Source organism: Tursiops truncatus, chromosome 2 (assembly GCF_011762595.2).
Source record: "Tursiops truncatus isolate mTurTru1 chromosome 2, mTurTru1.mat.Y, whole genome shotgun sequence".
In the NCBI taxonomy this organism is placed as follows: domain Eukaryota; kingdom Metazoa; phylum Chordata; class Mammalia; order Artiodactyla; family Delphinidae; genus Tursiops; species Tursiops truncatus.
The window spans coordinates 139948503-139964645 of NC_047035.1; the positions used below are offsets into that span (position 1 = coordinate 139948503).

The window sequence follows — 16143 nt, forward strand, 5'->3', positions numbered from 1 at the left end:
GTCACCATTTTAAGAGTTAAGAATAAATCCCACCCCATACTTCTCCTTGATAATCATAAATACATGAATGCACCTAGCTTGTAGTCCCAAAGTACCATTAAAAAGCTACGTTTTTTGTGGCCCCTTAATCATACTGGGTCTCATGAAGCGATTAGTTTTCTCATCTGCAAAAGGAAAGCTTGGGTCAATCTAAAAATGATTCTCCTCAATCTCTTAGTGATATTCCTTCATTATTTGAGAATTCTAGAAGCTGGTGGGCAAGCTTCTAGTTAAACGTCTTTAATTTCTCTTTTCATGATCACAGTGTGCCAACCTAGATATATCCAGATGTTACTGGAATTCTGATTCCACTTAGAGGAGAGGAGATCTGATGAGCCCATCCTGGAAAATGTTCGATGCCAACAACAAAGACATACGCACAAAAGAGAATTTGTTCTCAAGAGCTGATTTCTTTCCAAGATACTTTTTCAATTCCCCTAAATTACAGAAGGTAAAGTGCCTCTACTTAGTGTTAAGCTCTTGTTAACATCACATGGTTTTTGACAGTCTCCAGCCAGCCACAGGCTTCACTTTCCACCCCTTGTGGGGGGAGGGGTGTGCCCTGCCCTGTGAGCTGGGGTATGGACACTGAGCAGGAGGAAGGTGGCCCATGACAGGCTCAAAAGGACATACCAGCAAGCCTCTGAAAGAAGGAATCCTAAATTAAACTCGGGGAGTGCTAGAATTAACCTTCCTCCTGTGACCTTTAACCTAACTCAATTTTTTCCCATTTCTAGTACTACTCATACATTCTCCTCCTCTGCAGACTGCCCTCTTCTGCCCTGCCTGTTATGTTCTCTTCTTGGTTCTTTTCACCTGAACCTTCTAATCTTTCTTTTCCTTCTTTCTTTCTTTATTTACTTATTTATTTATTTTTGGCTGTGTTGGTTCTTTGTTGCTGCTCCTGGGCTTTCTCTAGTTGCAGCAAGCAGGGGCTACTCTTCGTTGCAGTGCGCAGGCCTCTCATTGCAGTGACTTCTCTTGTTGGGGAGCACGGGCTCTAGGTGCGCGGGCTTCAGTAGTTGTGGCTTGCAGGCTCTAGAGTGCAGGCTCAGTAGTTGTGGCGCATGGGCTCAGTTGCTCCACAGCATGTGGGATCTTCCCAGACCAGGGCTCAAACCCGTGTCCCCTGCATTGGCAGGAGGATTCTTAACCACCAGGGCAGTCCCTGATCTTTCTATTACTTCTTCCTGTCCAAGACCTGAGCACCTACCATATCTCACATATTTAAACCTCACCTCTTTCAACTGAGTGAAAATGCTATTTACCTCTACTATACAACTGCTCTTTAGCCAAAACAAATGTAAAGTCCAATCAGAACAGACAAAAGGATAAAACTAAACCCACATTTAAGCATAAATACATAATTTAAGATGTCTTGCTTTATAAAGTCCTTGGTCTGCTCTGCAGCCCTTAGCATAAAACCCTGAATCCTTAGATGATACTTCATTAGACCAATAACTTAATTTCCATATTTAAACTACTCTCCAAACAATATAGAAAAGCAGAATCTCTATATTTTCTATTTCGCAAGCATTCCCGAAGTGCATACTTTTATAGAATCACTCCTAAATTTTCCCGCTTAACCTCTTAGGGAAACACAAATTCACAACACATTCTCATTTCTCTACATACACTTTTACTTATACTCCCTGTCTGCACACATTTATATGCTCTCCCTCTCTACACACTCTCCTCTCTTCCCACAAAAGAGCTGTTACAGGTACAGGAGAAAATGGAGTGCCCTAGGATACACAATGGGGCCACTGTGCTATAAGGTGGAGCTTTTAGTGGGAGGAGTAGCAGTATTATAAATAGAACTAAAGAGGGGAACTTTTTCTCCCTTGGATCTCTTCGATCTTTCTTCCTGGCCTTGGAGTGGGTGTAAATTCCAGACCTTGGGACTCCTCCAACTTGGGAGGGGTGGAGGTTATGAAGGAAACAGGATGGGGCCAATCCAAAAAGGCAAAATGGACTTGTGCTAGAGGGTAAAGAGGGGCCTCAGAAGCACACAAGGTACAACCCAGCTCACCAGGGTAGAAGACACAACTGGGAGCTGAAGTCGCAGCTAATAAGGAAGAGCATGTGATTTGTCTGCGGTGCACCTTGAACACTTTTTAGGGGTGGCAACAGCCACATCAGGTGGCCAGGAGGGACCCCGGTCTTCTTTTTTCAGTATGACATTCCCAGGCTTCTTTTCCTAGCCCTCTCTAGTTGTAAAGTCTAAATAGGTGCTTCCAAAGTTGATTTTCTAATCAAAGCTTTAAACAAAAACAAAAAAAAAATCACTGCATCCAGATTTTATATGATTGCCTCCATAAAATAAACCAGGCACATTTCCTTGATGCGAGGCCAAAGTGCAGATTGTACTAGGACAATATGCCGCTATTATGCTCTCCCTTATAACCAAAAGTATGGAAAATAAAGACTATCACAAATGTCTCACTGCCTTAGTCACTTCCTAAGTATGCAGAAGCACCCAACGAAAAAACGTCCCAGGGGATCATGGTCCCTGGATGGATTTTAAAGGAAATGGGATATTCTTCTATTCTGGGGAAAAAAACACCTGACAGAAAAGAATATGCTCTGGAGTAGATGGAAATGAAGTGCTCTTGTAGTACAGCGCTTGAAGAAGGAAATGTGATAAAGGACATCATCCTATTCAGGCTATCATAACCTAGCATAAGGTAGAGTTCTAAAATGTTTTCAATCTCATTTCTCTACTCGGGGGGTCCATCAGAACCGCTAGAAGCATTTAAAATATACAGGTATCTGGACCTTCCAGCCTAGATCTACTGAACCAGAATCTCTGTGGTAAGGCTCAGATAGCCTTTTTTTTTTTTAAAGTTCCCCAGATGATTCTAATGTACACACCTGGTTAAAAACCATCGTATAAAATGATGAAAACTATTCTTCAATCAAGAAAACTACAAGTAGACTGTGGACACTCAGGCCTCAGTTTCCTCACTGAAATGAGATGGCTGAACTAGATTAGTAGTGGAACTGGGGAATTCCCTGGTGGTCCACTGGTTAGGACTCTGTGCTTTCACTGCCGAGGGCATGGGCTTGATCTCTGGTCATGGAACTAAGATCCCACAAGCCGTGTGGAGTGGCCAAATTAAAAATAATCATAATCATAATCATAATAGTGAAACTGAATTAGTGGTAGCAAGGGGATGTTAGCCAAGATACCCTCTTTAAAAAAGGGAATTTTACTGCGGAAACCCAATATTAAAAGCAGAAAAGCTTTTGACAGGGGGAGGAAGCCCTTTTCTCTCACCCCTAGGTCACCCCAACAAAGACACCAAGACTCCACAGAGCCCAAGATGGTCTCTCATACTAGCTACAGCTTTCAAATTGTTTACCTTCCAAAACTAGATCTAGTCCATAATTTAAGTAGCAGAGGACTTAATATTTTTGTTCACGGGATCCTTACAAACTTTGTATGAGAAACATCCCCCTTTCTACTAACACATTCACCTCCTTCGGTCTAACCTTCCATTTAGAAAAACAAGTGTTATTACCATTCTCTCCACCTAAATCATCACTAATCTCCTCACAACCCTCTCCCAATCTAATGGAAGGGCTTTAAGCTCAGAAAAGAAGCCCGGATTCAAGAAGATGCACCAAATGCATGTTAGTGGTATCCCCAGGAATGCAAAGGAGAATGGGACCAGGGAGGTGCACAAAGGGGACTCCAACTGTGTCTTTTAAGAGAAAAGGGAAAAAATCTGAAGGGTTAACATTTGCTAGTTTTGGAATACATGGATGTTTATTGTCTTGTTCTCTGGACTTTCCTGTAGCGTTTAAGATTTTCAAAACTAAAAAGACAAAACAAGACAAAAAACACTCTTGATTACTAGCACCATTTGAAACATCCTTGATTTTCATTAGACTTTAACCACAAAATCTCTCATTATCCCTTGCTGGCCTTTTCCACCAAAGCTCACTCATAGGGGGCTTCCCTGGTGGTGCAGTGGTTGAAAGTCCACCTGCCGATGTAGGGGACATGGGTTCATGCCCTGGTCCGGGAGGATCCCACATGCCTCGGAGCGGCTGGGCCCGTGGGCCATGGCCGCTGGGCCTGTGCGTCGGAGCCTGTGCTCCGCAACGGCAGAGGCCACAACAGTGAGAGGCCCGCGTACCGCAAAAAAAAAAAAAAAAAGCTCACTTATAGGATACGTGATCTGTAATTACATCTATCTACCCTGGGACTTTGCAAAGAAACACAAGCACCAGAACAAAAGAAATGAACTACTGATAGCAAATCAACACTCTAAGAATAAGACCACAAGGTCTTCGAGCATCTGAAAAAAGAAAACAGCAGTTGTACATTTACTTCACAAAGAATGCAGAGGACGCTGCCTTTGGTAAACAGACTTTGAATATTGCCAAATGCATGGACCCATACCCAGAGCACTACCAAGCGGAGAATGGACCCAATTCATATATAAATCAAAACCAGTGAATAACTGGTGAAACATTAAGGCCAAAAACTTCAAACCTTAAAATTGCTTTTCTTCCCTATAGCTGGTTGTGCCCAAAACATGCACCATAAGCATAAAACTGAACAACACAAATCTGGAAATTTTTCAGTATATGTAGGTGCCCATCAGACTGTTTCATGATAAACTGCCATCAAGGCTACTTGCTCCCATGAAAAAAATATCCTACCTGTACTTACTTATTCCTTCAAACTACCTGCCTCTCACAGTCACACCTACAACATACTCAGAGATCTTTATCTTTGTTCACACCAGATCAGCTCCCTTCTCCCAATCTTCTCTCCAGCCAACCTTTACCTCTTTGCTTCTTCCAAATGACAAAGGTACTCATAAGCCACATTCTGACGTCTCCTTTCATCCATCTCCTCTGCAGTAAGTCTCTCATTATCCAGGACCGCTAAAACATGAAAGAAAGAATGTAAGCGCAAGAATCTGTACCCTTCCTGAGAGATAAAAGAATGCCATAGCATCAAATTCCTGCTAGTCACCTAGAGAGTCAGGGTAACATGTGGACAGCCAGCGGTACTATCAATACAATGACTTTCCTAAGACAGGAACCATGGGGTTTCAACTATATTCATCCTAATCTTTGTTTAAAAGTACAATATTATGAACATGTACTAAATTTCAGTGTGACTTGAAAAATACTGACTTGAGATTCTGGTCCAAATTTGTGCTGGTCTATCTGCCAAACTCTCTCTAAATCCAGAGCTGTTCATGGTCTTTTTTTCCCCACTCTTTTATGAATCACTAAAGCCAGCAGTCATTGAGAACTAAGTGGCAGTAATTGTACTATGCATTTTACATGCATTCTTTCATGGAAGTCCCACAACAATCCTGTGATTATCACTCCTGTTTTACAAATGAGGAAACTGAGGCTGGTTGACCTTTGCCCCACAGCTAATAAATAAATGATGGGGCCTGGATTCAAATCCAGGCAGTCTGTCTCAAGAGCCTATAAGATTAACTTCAAAGCAATCTGCTTCCTTTAATGGGCACCCAGGATATGGAATAAATTCCTAACTCCTGCGGTTGGCATTCAATGCCTTTCCCAATTTAGCCCCAACTACTTTTGGTAACTCTTCTCCCTCTCCCTCCTCCCCCTCCCACCACTGTGCACTCCACACCACTCAGTTCCCAACACACACAGTGCTCTTCTACTCTTCAGTACCTTAGTTCCTGCTCTTCTCTCCACGTCCTGTCTCTTGCCCCACCCTACCCTGTCAAACTACACAGCATCCTTCAAGGCTCTGATCAAAGGTCCTATCTGTGTTCCTACTGCCTTCCCCAAGCCCCTCCTTCTCACCCACATTACTGTTTAAGCCTAGTTAGTTCACACGGCATCTTTATTTCTATCCCTCCTTATTATCATTAGATAATACACCTGCCCGCCTCTCTGATTAAAACGTTCTTTGAAAGCGGGACCTGCTCTTACTAATCTTTAATGTCACAAACGTGACACAATACCTCGCATGTAACTGCTGAGTGAAATTATCCTAAAACATAACATCATTCGCAAGAATATAAAATAAAACGGAAAACCTCAAGACTCTCAAGGACTCTCCTTTGGCCAGTGGTAACTATCCCGCCTGCAGTTCAGTGATGTCCCAGGACAGGGACAGAAAATGAGGTTCGGAAAATGAGGAAGTCAGACGTTTGGGTTTTTTTTTTTTTTTTTTTTTCACTTTTGAGATCCTGACGAGGGAACTAAGCCCGAGAAAGCTGAAGTGACTTGTCCAGGGCCGCACCTCTCAGCTAGCCTAGGGCCGGGGAGGTCTGGACCCTGGGTCTACCTCGCAGGCAGCACTCGGGCAGCACCTTCCCAGGAAGCCCGAGCAGAGCCCGCGTCTCGGGTCTCCGGTCCCCGGGACACGCCCTGCACCGTCCTCCTGCCACCTCACCCTAGGCCGTCTCCCCAATCTCGGTCGAGCTGGGAGTCGGGAGGCGCTGGGTGAGGCCCTCCAGCCGCCGCGCCCGGGACAAGGCGGGGAGGCCGCCTGGGTCCTCCCCGCCGCCTCGGAGACCGAGAGGGCGAGGGCTGCGGGCCTCGCCGCCCGCCACCTCGCCGCACCGTCTCTTCCGGGTCCGCGCGGCCCACAGCAGCCCTGCCCCACCCGCCCGGCGAGCCCCCGGGAAAACGGCGCCTCAGAGGCAGCGAGCCCGCCCCGAGACCCCAGTGCCGCGGAGCCCACACTCACAGCCATAGTGTGGCCGAGCCACACCCAGTCCGTCAACCTCGTCCGCTGCAGACATGGCGGCCGAGCCCGGGTCTCTGCTCAGGAAGCCGCAAAACCTTGGAAGCGCAGGCGCCGGCGGCTGCAGCCCCTGCAGACTGCTCGAGCTGCCCCGGTCCCTGTGGCCCCGCCCCGCGCCGCAGGCCCCACCCTCAGACCCCACCCCAGCGGCCCCGCCCTGCCGCGCCGACCGCAGCGGACGGAAGGAGGCGGGGCCTGGGCCTCCTGACCACGCCCCTAGCCCCGCCCTGCGCCCGGAACGCCCTCAGGAGGCGGAAGAAGGAAGGCGGAGCCTGCCCGCCAGTTGTACTCGCTGTCAGCGCCCCCCGACGGCAAGACCCGCCCCGGTCCTGGATACTTGCCCTAGCCGGCGGCCGTCCCATTCGCACCTCTTCGCAAAGACCGCCAGTGTCCGTAGCTTGGAGTAAAAAACGTGGACACTTTACCTTCCCCTGCCTGCCTAGCCAAACTCTTCTGCACCAAAGGGCTCAAGGAAGGCCTCTTTTGAAGTGGCCCAGTGTGTTCTTGCGGGCACATGCAGGACCCAAACTCCCGTAAGGGGCCGCACAGCCTGGCAATCTGGACGCAGCCTTCTCCCGGATTCGCCAGCAGTCGCCAGAGTTGAACTGCTTAACCCCGCTAGCATTTGAGAAGTGGATATGCTAAAGCAGGAGAATTGTGTTTGTCCAAACTTCCTTCCCTTAGATTCCTTGCCACTATTCTTTGCAAGTTCTTCTTTTTAGAGGACTCTTTGCCCCTTTTAGGGATGCGTCTTCCCCTTGCAACTTGTGGCCTGCCCTTAACATATTGGTACTCAATGGAATTCCGTCCTCAGCCGTCTTCCGTTTTTTCTTTGCCCACTCTTTCTGAATAACTTTATCCACGCTCACCTTAAACTGCTGAAGAGCCCTAAATATATATCTCAGACCAGACTTTCTAGAAGCCCCAACTCATTATTTTCAGCCGTGTAATGGACATTTTAAACCCGTGAATCCCGCAGACACTTTAAAGTTAACGTGTCGAACACTGACCCTGTTCCCGTTATTATCCTATTAATAGTGCTCAGTTCCTCACGCCCTACATGCAATTGGTATTATTACTGAAGTGTCTAGCTTTTGTGTCTGTCTCCACTGTGATTACATCATCTCCGTTCTCCCTCTGCCAAACAACTCCCTGCAGTCACCCGCGTGTTCTTTCTAAAGTGCAAATACGGTCGTGTTCTTCCTTTTCAAAGTCTTTTCCGAATATTTCCTTCAGGATATGGTCCAAATTCCTTACCATGCCAAATAAGCCACTTCACAACCTGACTCCAGGCTGTTTGCTCTAGCAATTTTCAGTTTATCCATTCTTCCTTCAAAATAGTAAAGTGAAATACTTGAAAACCTGTAAAAACAAAACACCCCCATTAAAAAATGGTCAAAGATTTGTTACAAATTCAGAAATTAGTTCTTTCTTAAGCTTTTAAGTTTAGCTTGCAAATTTTATTATTCTATTTATAAGTCTAGCATATTTTACCAATCACTTTGCAGAAACTTAGAATAATTTTTGGTCCCATTCACAAACTTAGTTAATTCAACATCTTCCGACATTTAAAATTGTCTATAAACTTAATCTATTAGATTTTCTTTTTAATGTCTTCAGGTGTTTAGCCTAGAATCTTCTCAAGGCTTAGTAATCCTTACAAATCAAATATACTTACAAATATAATGAATTTAAAGTTTTCTTAGATGACCCAGTTCCATGTGTAAGCAGTAAAATTTCAACTCAAACCTTAAGTCTAAAACTAACTCAATTATACATTTAAAATAAGAGTCATAAGACCATCACTCTAATAAGCCAAATTTTCTTAAACATTGCAAGTGCCTGAAAAGTGAAATATGCACATATTTCTTCTAAACCCCAACATATTAATCACATAGTTTTTACCCCCATTAAAGCCTTTTTGTGCTTCTGAGTCTGAGTTGAAACACACAGAACTGCTAAGAAAGACAGTTTCAGCCTAGTTAATTAAGATTACTTTTGATCAGACTTTTTTTGTTTGTTTGTGTCATTCCCCCACCACCACTCCACACCGAGCAGCTTGTGCGATCTCAGTTCCCTGACCAGTGAGAGCGCTGAGTCCTAACCGCTGGACCGCCAGTGAATTCCCTGATCAGAGGTTTTCTACCAAACGTAAGTTCTGGAGCTACAGACTTTCAGAGCCATTCTTCTCACTATGCCAACTGATATTTTGAGCCCCTTTTAAAATTCTGTTATGGACTTCAAAACTCATTACCTCATCCTCTGACTACTCTTAGAAATCTGCAAATCCTACCCAGTTTATCTTTGGATTTTATTTTATATTTCTTGGCTTTTAAGATATATACATGTTTTTATTTTAATTCTAAAGACCTTTGTAATGGATGAAATTCAAATGTGTAAATGCATTTCCTCTCTAATCATAAAGGTTATGAAACTAATGGGCTCTTGCATTCTTTCTTATTCCTAGAACCATACAATTCTAACAGGTATTTAAACTAATATCCCATTGAGTTTCAGATATCTCAAATAGCTTTATCTGATTGTCACAAGTTAAGTCATTCTTCATAACTATAATAACTGAAATGTACTGAGGCTTTACTGGACTCTGTGTTTTGTATTTATTTTCTAATCTGAGCCTTATAATAATCCAACAAAGAACTATTATTATCTCCAATTTACAGATGAGAAAATGGAGAACTACATAACTCAACTGAAGCCACACAGCAAGAGGCAGAGCTGGAACTCAAACCCAGGTCTGTCTAGTGACAAAACCCACATGCCTGGTCAATAAATACAAGTTTCATAGAAATTCACATTAAGGTCATAACTGACATCAGAGTAGCAATGTTTTCTTTTGTTTTTTTAATTGATACTATTGGCAAAGGGGTGAAAAAGCAACCTTTCTCACGCACTGCTGGTTTGGCTATAAACTGGTATAACCTTTCTGAAGTCCAACTTTGTGTTATGCAGTCATCCTTCAAACAACAAATTTTACTTCTTGGAATATATCATAAAGAAGTTATTTTTTAGTGTGCAAAAATTAGTGATGAAGATGCTCTTTGGAAATGTCTTAAATGCCTGCCACTGGGTTGTTTTTCTTTGTTTCTTTGTTTTTTACTCAGTGATGGCAACTCCACACAATGGAATTCTATACAGCCATAAAAGTCATGATTTGTGGTTCTGGTCAGGCTTGAATGGCTACAAGGAATAGAGACCCACTTTTCTTTTTCTTTCTTTTTTTTTTTTTTTTGCTGCCCCGCACGGCATGGGGGATCTTAGTTCCCCCACCAGGGAAAGAACCTGTGCCCCCTATAGTGGAAGAGTGGACTCCTAACCACTGGATAGCCAGGGAATTCCAGAGACCCACTTTTTTACCTCTAGAGGAAAATAGGCTGGAAGGGAGGTATTTATAATAAAGCTATATATGGACTAGAACTGGAGCAAGAAAAAACAGGACTAACAGAAGCCTGAAGGCATGGCTCTGTCCCTCTGGGCATCTCGGCTTCTCCACAGGTCTAATCTACCCTCCTCTCTTTGACAACCAGCTTCCTCCATTCTAATATTTTGTGCTCCCTCACAACTCTGCCTTCTATTTGGTGGAAGGCCATGGTATCCTTACACCATCAGCTCCATTGAGGATATCAGTTGCCCAATTTCATAATCCAGTGGCATCTGATTGGATTAGCTCATCTTTCCACCCCATGAGTATGTCTCTGACCACCTACAGGTGGGCTGTTCTTGGATCAGATGCCAATCCTTTAGTTCAATTAGCTGGGGTCAGGGAATCAATCAGTTAAGAATAGAAAACTGTGAGCTGGCATTATTTCCTTCAATGGGAGACTGGGTAGGCAAACAATGATCAGTATTTTAAATGTGATGGTTAAGTGAAAATAACATTATGAACTAATAAATATATTATGATATCACTTTTGCTTTAAAAATATAGATAGATATAGATGTACATATAAATAGAAAAAGGCTTGAAGCACATACACCAGTATAGTAACAGTGGTTTCTCCAAATGGGGAATTACAATGGATTTGTGGCTTTGTGTGTGGGATTTGTTTATTTGCTTCTTTATATTTACCAAACTTTCTAAATGAGCTACTCAAAATATTATTTTGTCAGTAAGTATATATATGAATAAAGTTAGTAAATATGAAATGAATAAATAAACAAAAATTAAATGGCAAAATAATGAGCTAATGGGTCGCTTTGGAGATAGAATTGGTTCATGACCTCAACGAACTTACAGATTCATGGGAGTGGAGCAATATTAACAGAATAGCTTCAGATAAGCACCATAATAGAGATTTCTCTTGGCCTGGGATACCTTTTAGCCTCTTATCTGCCTGGGAAACTCCTACTCAACTTCCCAGACTCAACTCAAATGTCACCTCCTCCCCAAGCAAAATTAACCACTTCCTCATTTATTTTCCATAACACTTAGAAGCATATGTCTTCCAAAAAAATGTCCCAATTCACATTTTTAATACTTCTGAAATCAGGATAGTCTTACAACCAGTAATAAAAGAAACTAGCCAGGGCTTCCCTGGTGGCGCAGTGGTTGAGAGTCCCCCTGCCATTCAAACACTAATCTAGGTAATGTTTTGAAGGGCTCTTGCTGGTGTAATTAAGGTTACTAATCAGCTGATCTTAAGGTAGGGAGATTATCCAGGTAATCACATGAGCCCTTTAAAAGCAGAGAGTTTCTGCTTTTAAAGGGCTCATGTGATTACCTGAGGTGGTAGCAGAAGAAGTCAAAGAGGCTCAAAGTACAGGAAGGATTTGATGGGCAATTGACAGTTTTAAAGATGGAGGGGGCCACATGGAAAGGACCTGAGAGCAGCCTTGAAGAGCTGAGAGTGACCCCTGACGAGCAGCCAGCAAGGAAACAAGGATTTCAGATCTACAAATGCAAGGAACTTTGACTCTGTCAACAATTTAAATGAGCTTGGGAGCAGATTCTTCCCCAGATCCTCAAGATAACAGCCCAGTTCAGAGAATGTTTTTACTTTGGTCTTATAAGACTTGAGCAAAAAATCCAGTCAAGCTTGCTCAGACTTCAATAGAAAACTAATACATATGTCCTAGGACATTTGGGTGTATGGAGAGGGGAATAAGGTTGTTCAAAGGTAGTATTGCCAAATATGCTGATGATAAAATTTTGCATTAGAAGAACTATGAGCTAGCTGGGCACTCTGCTCCGCTCTGACAAGTCTGTCTCCATATATTCAATGAGTCTTTTGAGCAGAAGTAGCTACAGGACTACATGGCTGGTGGTTGGTTGAATCCCTGGATGCTGAGGAACCACGGATACTGAGGGCTGACTATATATTACATGAAGATTAATCTAGGAGTTATTCAAGGGTCAACTATAGTAGAATTCTCCAATTTAAGGATGAGGAAACTAAGACTCAGAAAGGTTAACTAATTTTCCAAAGATTACACACCTAATTAGTGACATAGGCAGGATTCGAAATGCGTTTGACCCAAAACCCATATATACTATATATAAAATAGATAACTAATAAGAACCTACTGTACAGCACAGGTAACTCTACTCAATACTCTGTAATGATCTATAAGGGAAAAGAATCTAAAAAAGTGGATATACGCATATGTGTACTGATTCACTTTGCTGTACAGCAGAAACTAACACAACATTGTAAATCAACTATATTCCAATAAAATTTTTTTTAAAAAACCCATGTATATGAACACTACTGTGTGCTGATGTGCCAATCCTTGTTCACGGTAGGGGCTACCTAGTGAGCTGAGTTGAGAGATTTGTGAGGCCCCATTTGCCAAGAACATGATGCCCAGACATGGCAAAGCACTCCCAAGGAACTTTTAGACATCAAGACAGATTAGGGAGTACAGATCAGAGAACAGTTGATTTTTACTAGGTGATATAAGAAGATTTTCTAGAAGAGGTGTCATGTAAGCAAGGCTTCCAGGGAAGGCCAGGGGAAAGGATGAGAAAGCACAAGTTGGGGAAACAATGTAAACAAAGTCAGGAAAGTGTGAAAATGTATGGTGTATGGGGCATGTGCATGTGTGTATGTGCCCTGCTTACTTCCTAACTCACTTCACTGCAGCCTCCTCAAAGAGCAGAAGCCACATGATGCTTCAAAAAGTCCAAGTGGGGACTTCCCTGGCGATCCAGTGGTTAAGACTTCGCCTTCCAATGCAGGGGGTGTGGGTTCGATCCCTGGTCAGGGAGCTAAGATCTCACATACCTCGCGGCCAAAAAACCAAAAACAGAAGCAATATTGTAACAAATTCAACAAAGACTTTAAAAATGGCCCACATCAAAAAATCTTTAAAAAAAAAATTGTCCAAGTGGAACCTCTTTGGAAAGACACCCCATCTTTGCAGAGGGTATAACCTTCTCTTTCCTTGGGTACCACGGATTTTTGGTTGGGGAATGGGTAGACCCTTTTGGTGAGAGGGATTATAAATACCCTCTTCCTTTGTCACTCCTCATTCCCTCTGATTGGTATGCAGATGGCAGAATGCTCACCTCCTTTGTGGAATGCCACTTTCCTATGGGTTCCTCCAGAAGTGGAGTATGGAAAAATCTTCCTGGGCCTCTCATGAGATTACAGGCAAACTGGGGACATTTCTACTACCATTTGTATTTACAGAACAGGGCAATGTAGAATACTGTGAGACTCCAAATATATGTAAACTATCACAGAAAAAAAATGGGAGAGACACACACATATATAGCCATGTTTCTCCCTAAGACAACAGTCAGTTAACTGACCCATGTCCAGTCTGGTAGGAAAATGGCCAAGTTGGAACTGCCTCCTCACGACACAGAGATGGGCTTTCCAAATCATAAGTACCAATCACATTATTCAGTTCAGGAATCACTGGTAACATCCCATGAATCAGAGTGTCTTATGTGGCAGAATTCATGCGTGAAGCTTAAAGAAAGTTTAATTTCAAGATCATGCCTTGTATTCATCTACTCATTCATATACCAATTGCTCTAAGTGACATCTCCTCCAGGAAGTCTTCCTTGACTCTCAAGATAGCACTTCTGTGGCTCCCATATTCTTCTTTGTATTGAAAATATGTGTCTGTTATGTCTGTCTCCTTCAACTACTCTATGTGCTCCTCGAGAGAACGGTCATGTTTATATCTGTATCCCTAGCACCTTGGACTGAGCCTAGATGTAATAGGTAAATAATAAGTGTTTACTGAATTAAAATGAATCAGTTGGGAAAATGCAATGTGGGTTGGGCATGTATTCATATATTCTGTTTGTGATATGCCTCTGACTCTGAAGAGGTAGGACAGGCTGCATCCAGGCCTAGACTCTAGGCTAAGGTGCTGAAGTTAAGTGCTTTGGGTTTTCTTCATTTGAACCCAAGCCACCTAGATAAAGAAATGTATGAACTCTTAGTACACAAATGACAGATTCAGGGCAAAATCCCTGCTCATTAATAAAAGCAAGCTTCTAACTTCAGGATCCCTAGATTTTCTCTTATAATCTGATGGGCAGCTAAAACAGGTGGGATCAACCTGCCATCCTGACTGCAAGGAGAGAAGCCAAACATTTGAGTACTGGGACCTCATTGTGGACAAAGAACCCAGTATCTGGGACAGAAGGCAGGGTCATACCAGGAGAAGAGTCAGGAAAGGAAAGTTGTTGCCAGAGCCCACATAAGGGTCTTAAATTCTATACTAAGGAGATTCGACTCTCCCCTATAGACAACAGGAGACTAAGATTTTATAAGCTGGGAAGGAGTATGATTTGATTCAACAAAGATTTATGAAATGTTGTACTTAGGTACTAACGTGGTCATAAAGTTGAGTTAAACATAGTCTCTGCTCTTTAGACAAGTATACAAATGAGAGTACAAGATGGAATAAAAAGTGAGTGAAACCCAAGATATGGAAAGGGTTATAGAGATCCAAAGGAGAACCCATCTGCTTGATGGAGGAGATGTAGAAATATTTCCTGGAGAGGGAATGTTTTAAAGGGGAGCTAAAGAATGGGTACTTTATGAACATAGAATTCACTCAACAGCCAATAAACCTGTAAAAGTTGTTCAACTTCCCTACTAATCAGGGAAATGCATGTTAAAACCACAATGAAATGTTATTTCATACCCATCAGATTGCAAAAATTCAAAAGTCTGACAAAACTAAGGATTGACAAGAAAGAATAGTAATGGAAATATTTATATACTTCTGGTGAGAATGGAAATTAGTACTACCACTTTGGAGAATAATTTGGCAATATCTAGCTAAAGATGCACTCAGCCTGTGACTTCAGAATTTCACTTCTAGGTATGTATACCCAGAGAAACTCCTATCTATGTACACAAGGAGACGTACCAAAATACACAGAAATACCTGTGACAGCAAAAACCAGAAATGACCTAATAGCTATCATCAGGAAAACAGATGAATTGTGCTGTGATTATACACTGAATATTAAAGCAAGGAAATTAAGTGTATGTGCCAACATGAATGAATCTCACAAACATAATATTTGGGGTGGTACAGGATACTTACCTTGATACTCATTCATATACAATATAAACAAGTTTATGCAAAATAATATTATACATTGCTTAGGGATCTATATCAATATCTCCATACAAATATACACAGAGAGACAGAGAGCATAAATAAATATAAAGGCATAAGAGTGAGAAATACCAAATTCAGGAGAGTGAAATATGGGTTGGAGAAGGGCTATATTTGGGGAGGGGTTCACAGGAAACTTTAGTGTATTGGTGTAAACTTTAAGTGTAAAATCATTTTTCTTTCTTTCCTTCTTTTTTGAAATTTCTTAAGCTGCATGGTAGGTACATGGTTGCTTTTGCTCTACTCTTTATACCTTTTGTATATCTTTTTTTTTTTCTGGCCACACCACATGGCATGTGGGAACCTAATTCCCCGACCAGGGATTGAACCCTGGCCCATGACAGTGAAAGTGCTGAGTCCTGACCACTGGACCACCAGGGAATTCCCCCTTTTGTATATCTTACATATTGAATTAAAAAAAAATAAGTGAATACTTGTTTAGTCTGAAGAATTGAGGCAGCAAGTCATTCTAGAGAGAAGCATGTTCTGGAGAGGGCAGGCTACATTCAGGGAACAAAGTGTCACCGTTCTGTTTGGCAGAATAAAGGGTATTTTATGGAATAAGCACAGCAACTTGCATTTATATTTATATAACATCCTGCAGCATATAGATCATTTTCACATACACCAGCTCATTTAATTATCAACTTGAAGAAAAGTATTCTCATTTTATAGATGGGGAAACAGGCTCAGAAAGGTTATGTGATATGTTTGTGAATATCTTTGTTAGAGAA

The 16143-nt window shown here is 42.3% G+C and overlaps 1 protein-coding gene across 1 annotated transcript in view; it reads right to left on the minus strand.

Annotated features, from left to right (window-relative positions):
* Positions 1 to 6900, minus strand: part of IQGAP1 (IQ motif containing GTPase activating protein 1) — a 102213-nt gene extending 95313 nt beyond the window's left edge. The window contains exons 1-2 of the mRNA XM_019945714.3: positions 6743 to 6900; positions 4842 to 4941 (exon numbers count right to left, since the gene is read on the minus strand). Coding sequence (XP_019801273.1) covers positions 4842 to 4941; positions 6743 to 6797 — 155 coding nt within the window. The 5' untranslated portion in view covers positions 6798 to 6900. The remainder of the gene's footprint in view (positions 1 to 4841; positions 4942 to 6742) is intronic.
* Between the last annotated feature and the right edge of the window lie 9243 nt (positions 6901 to 16143).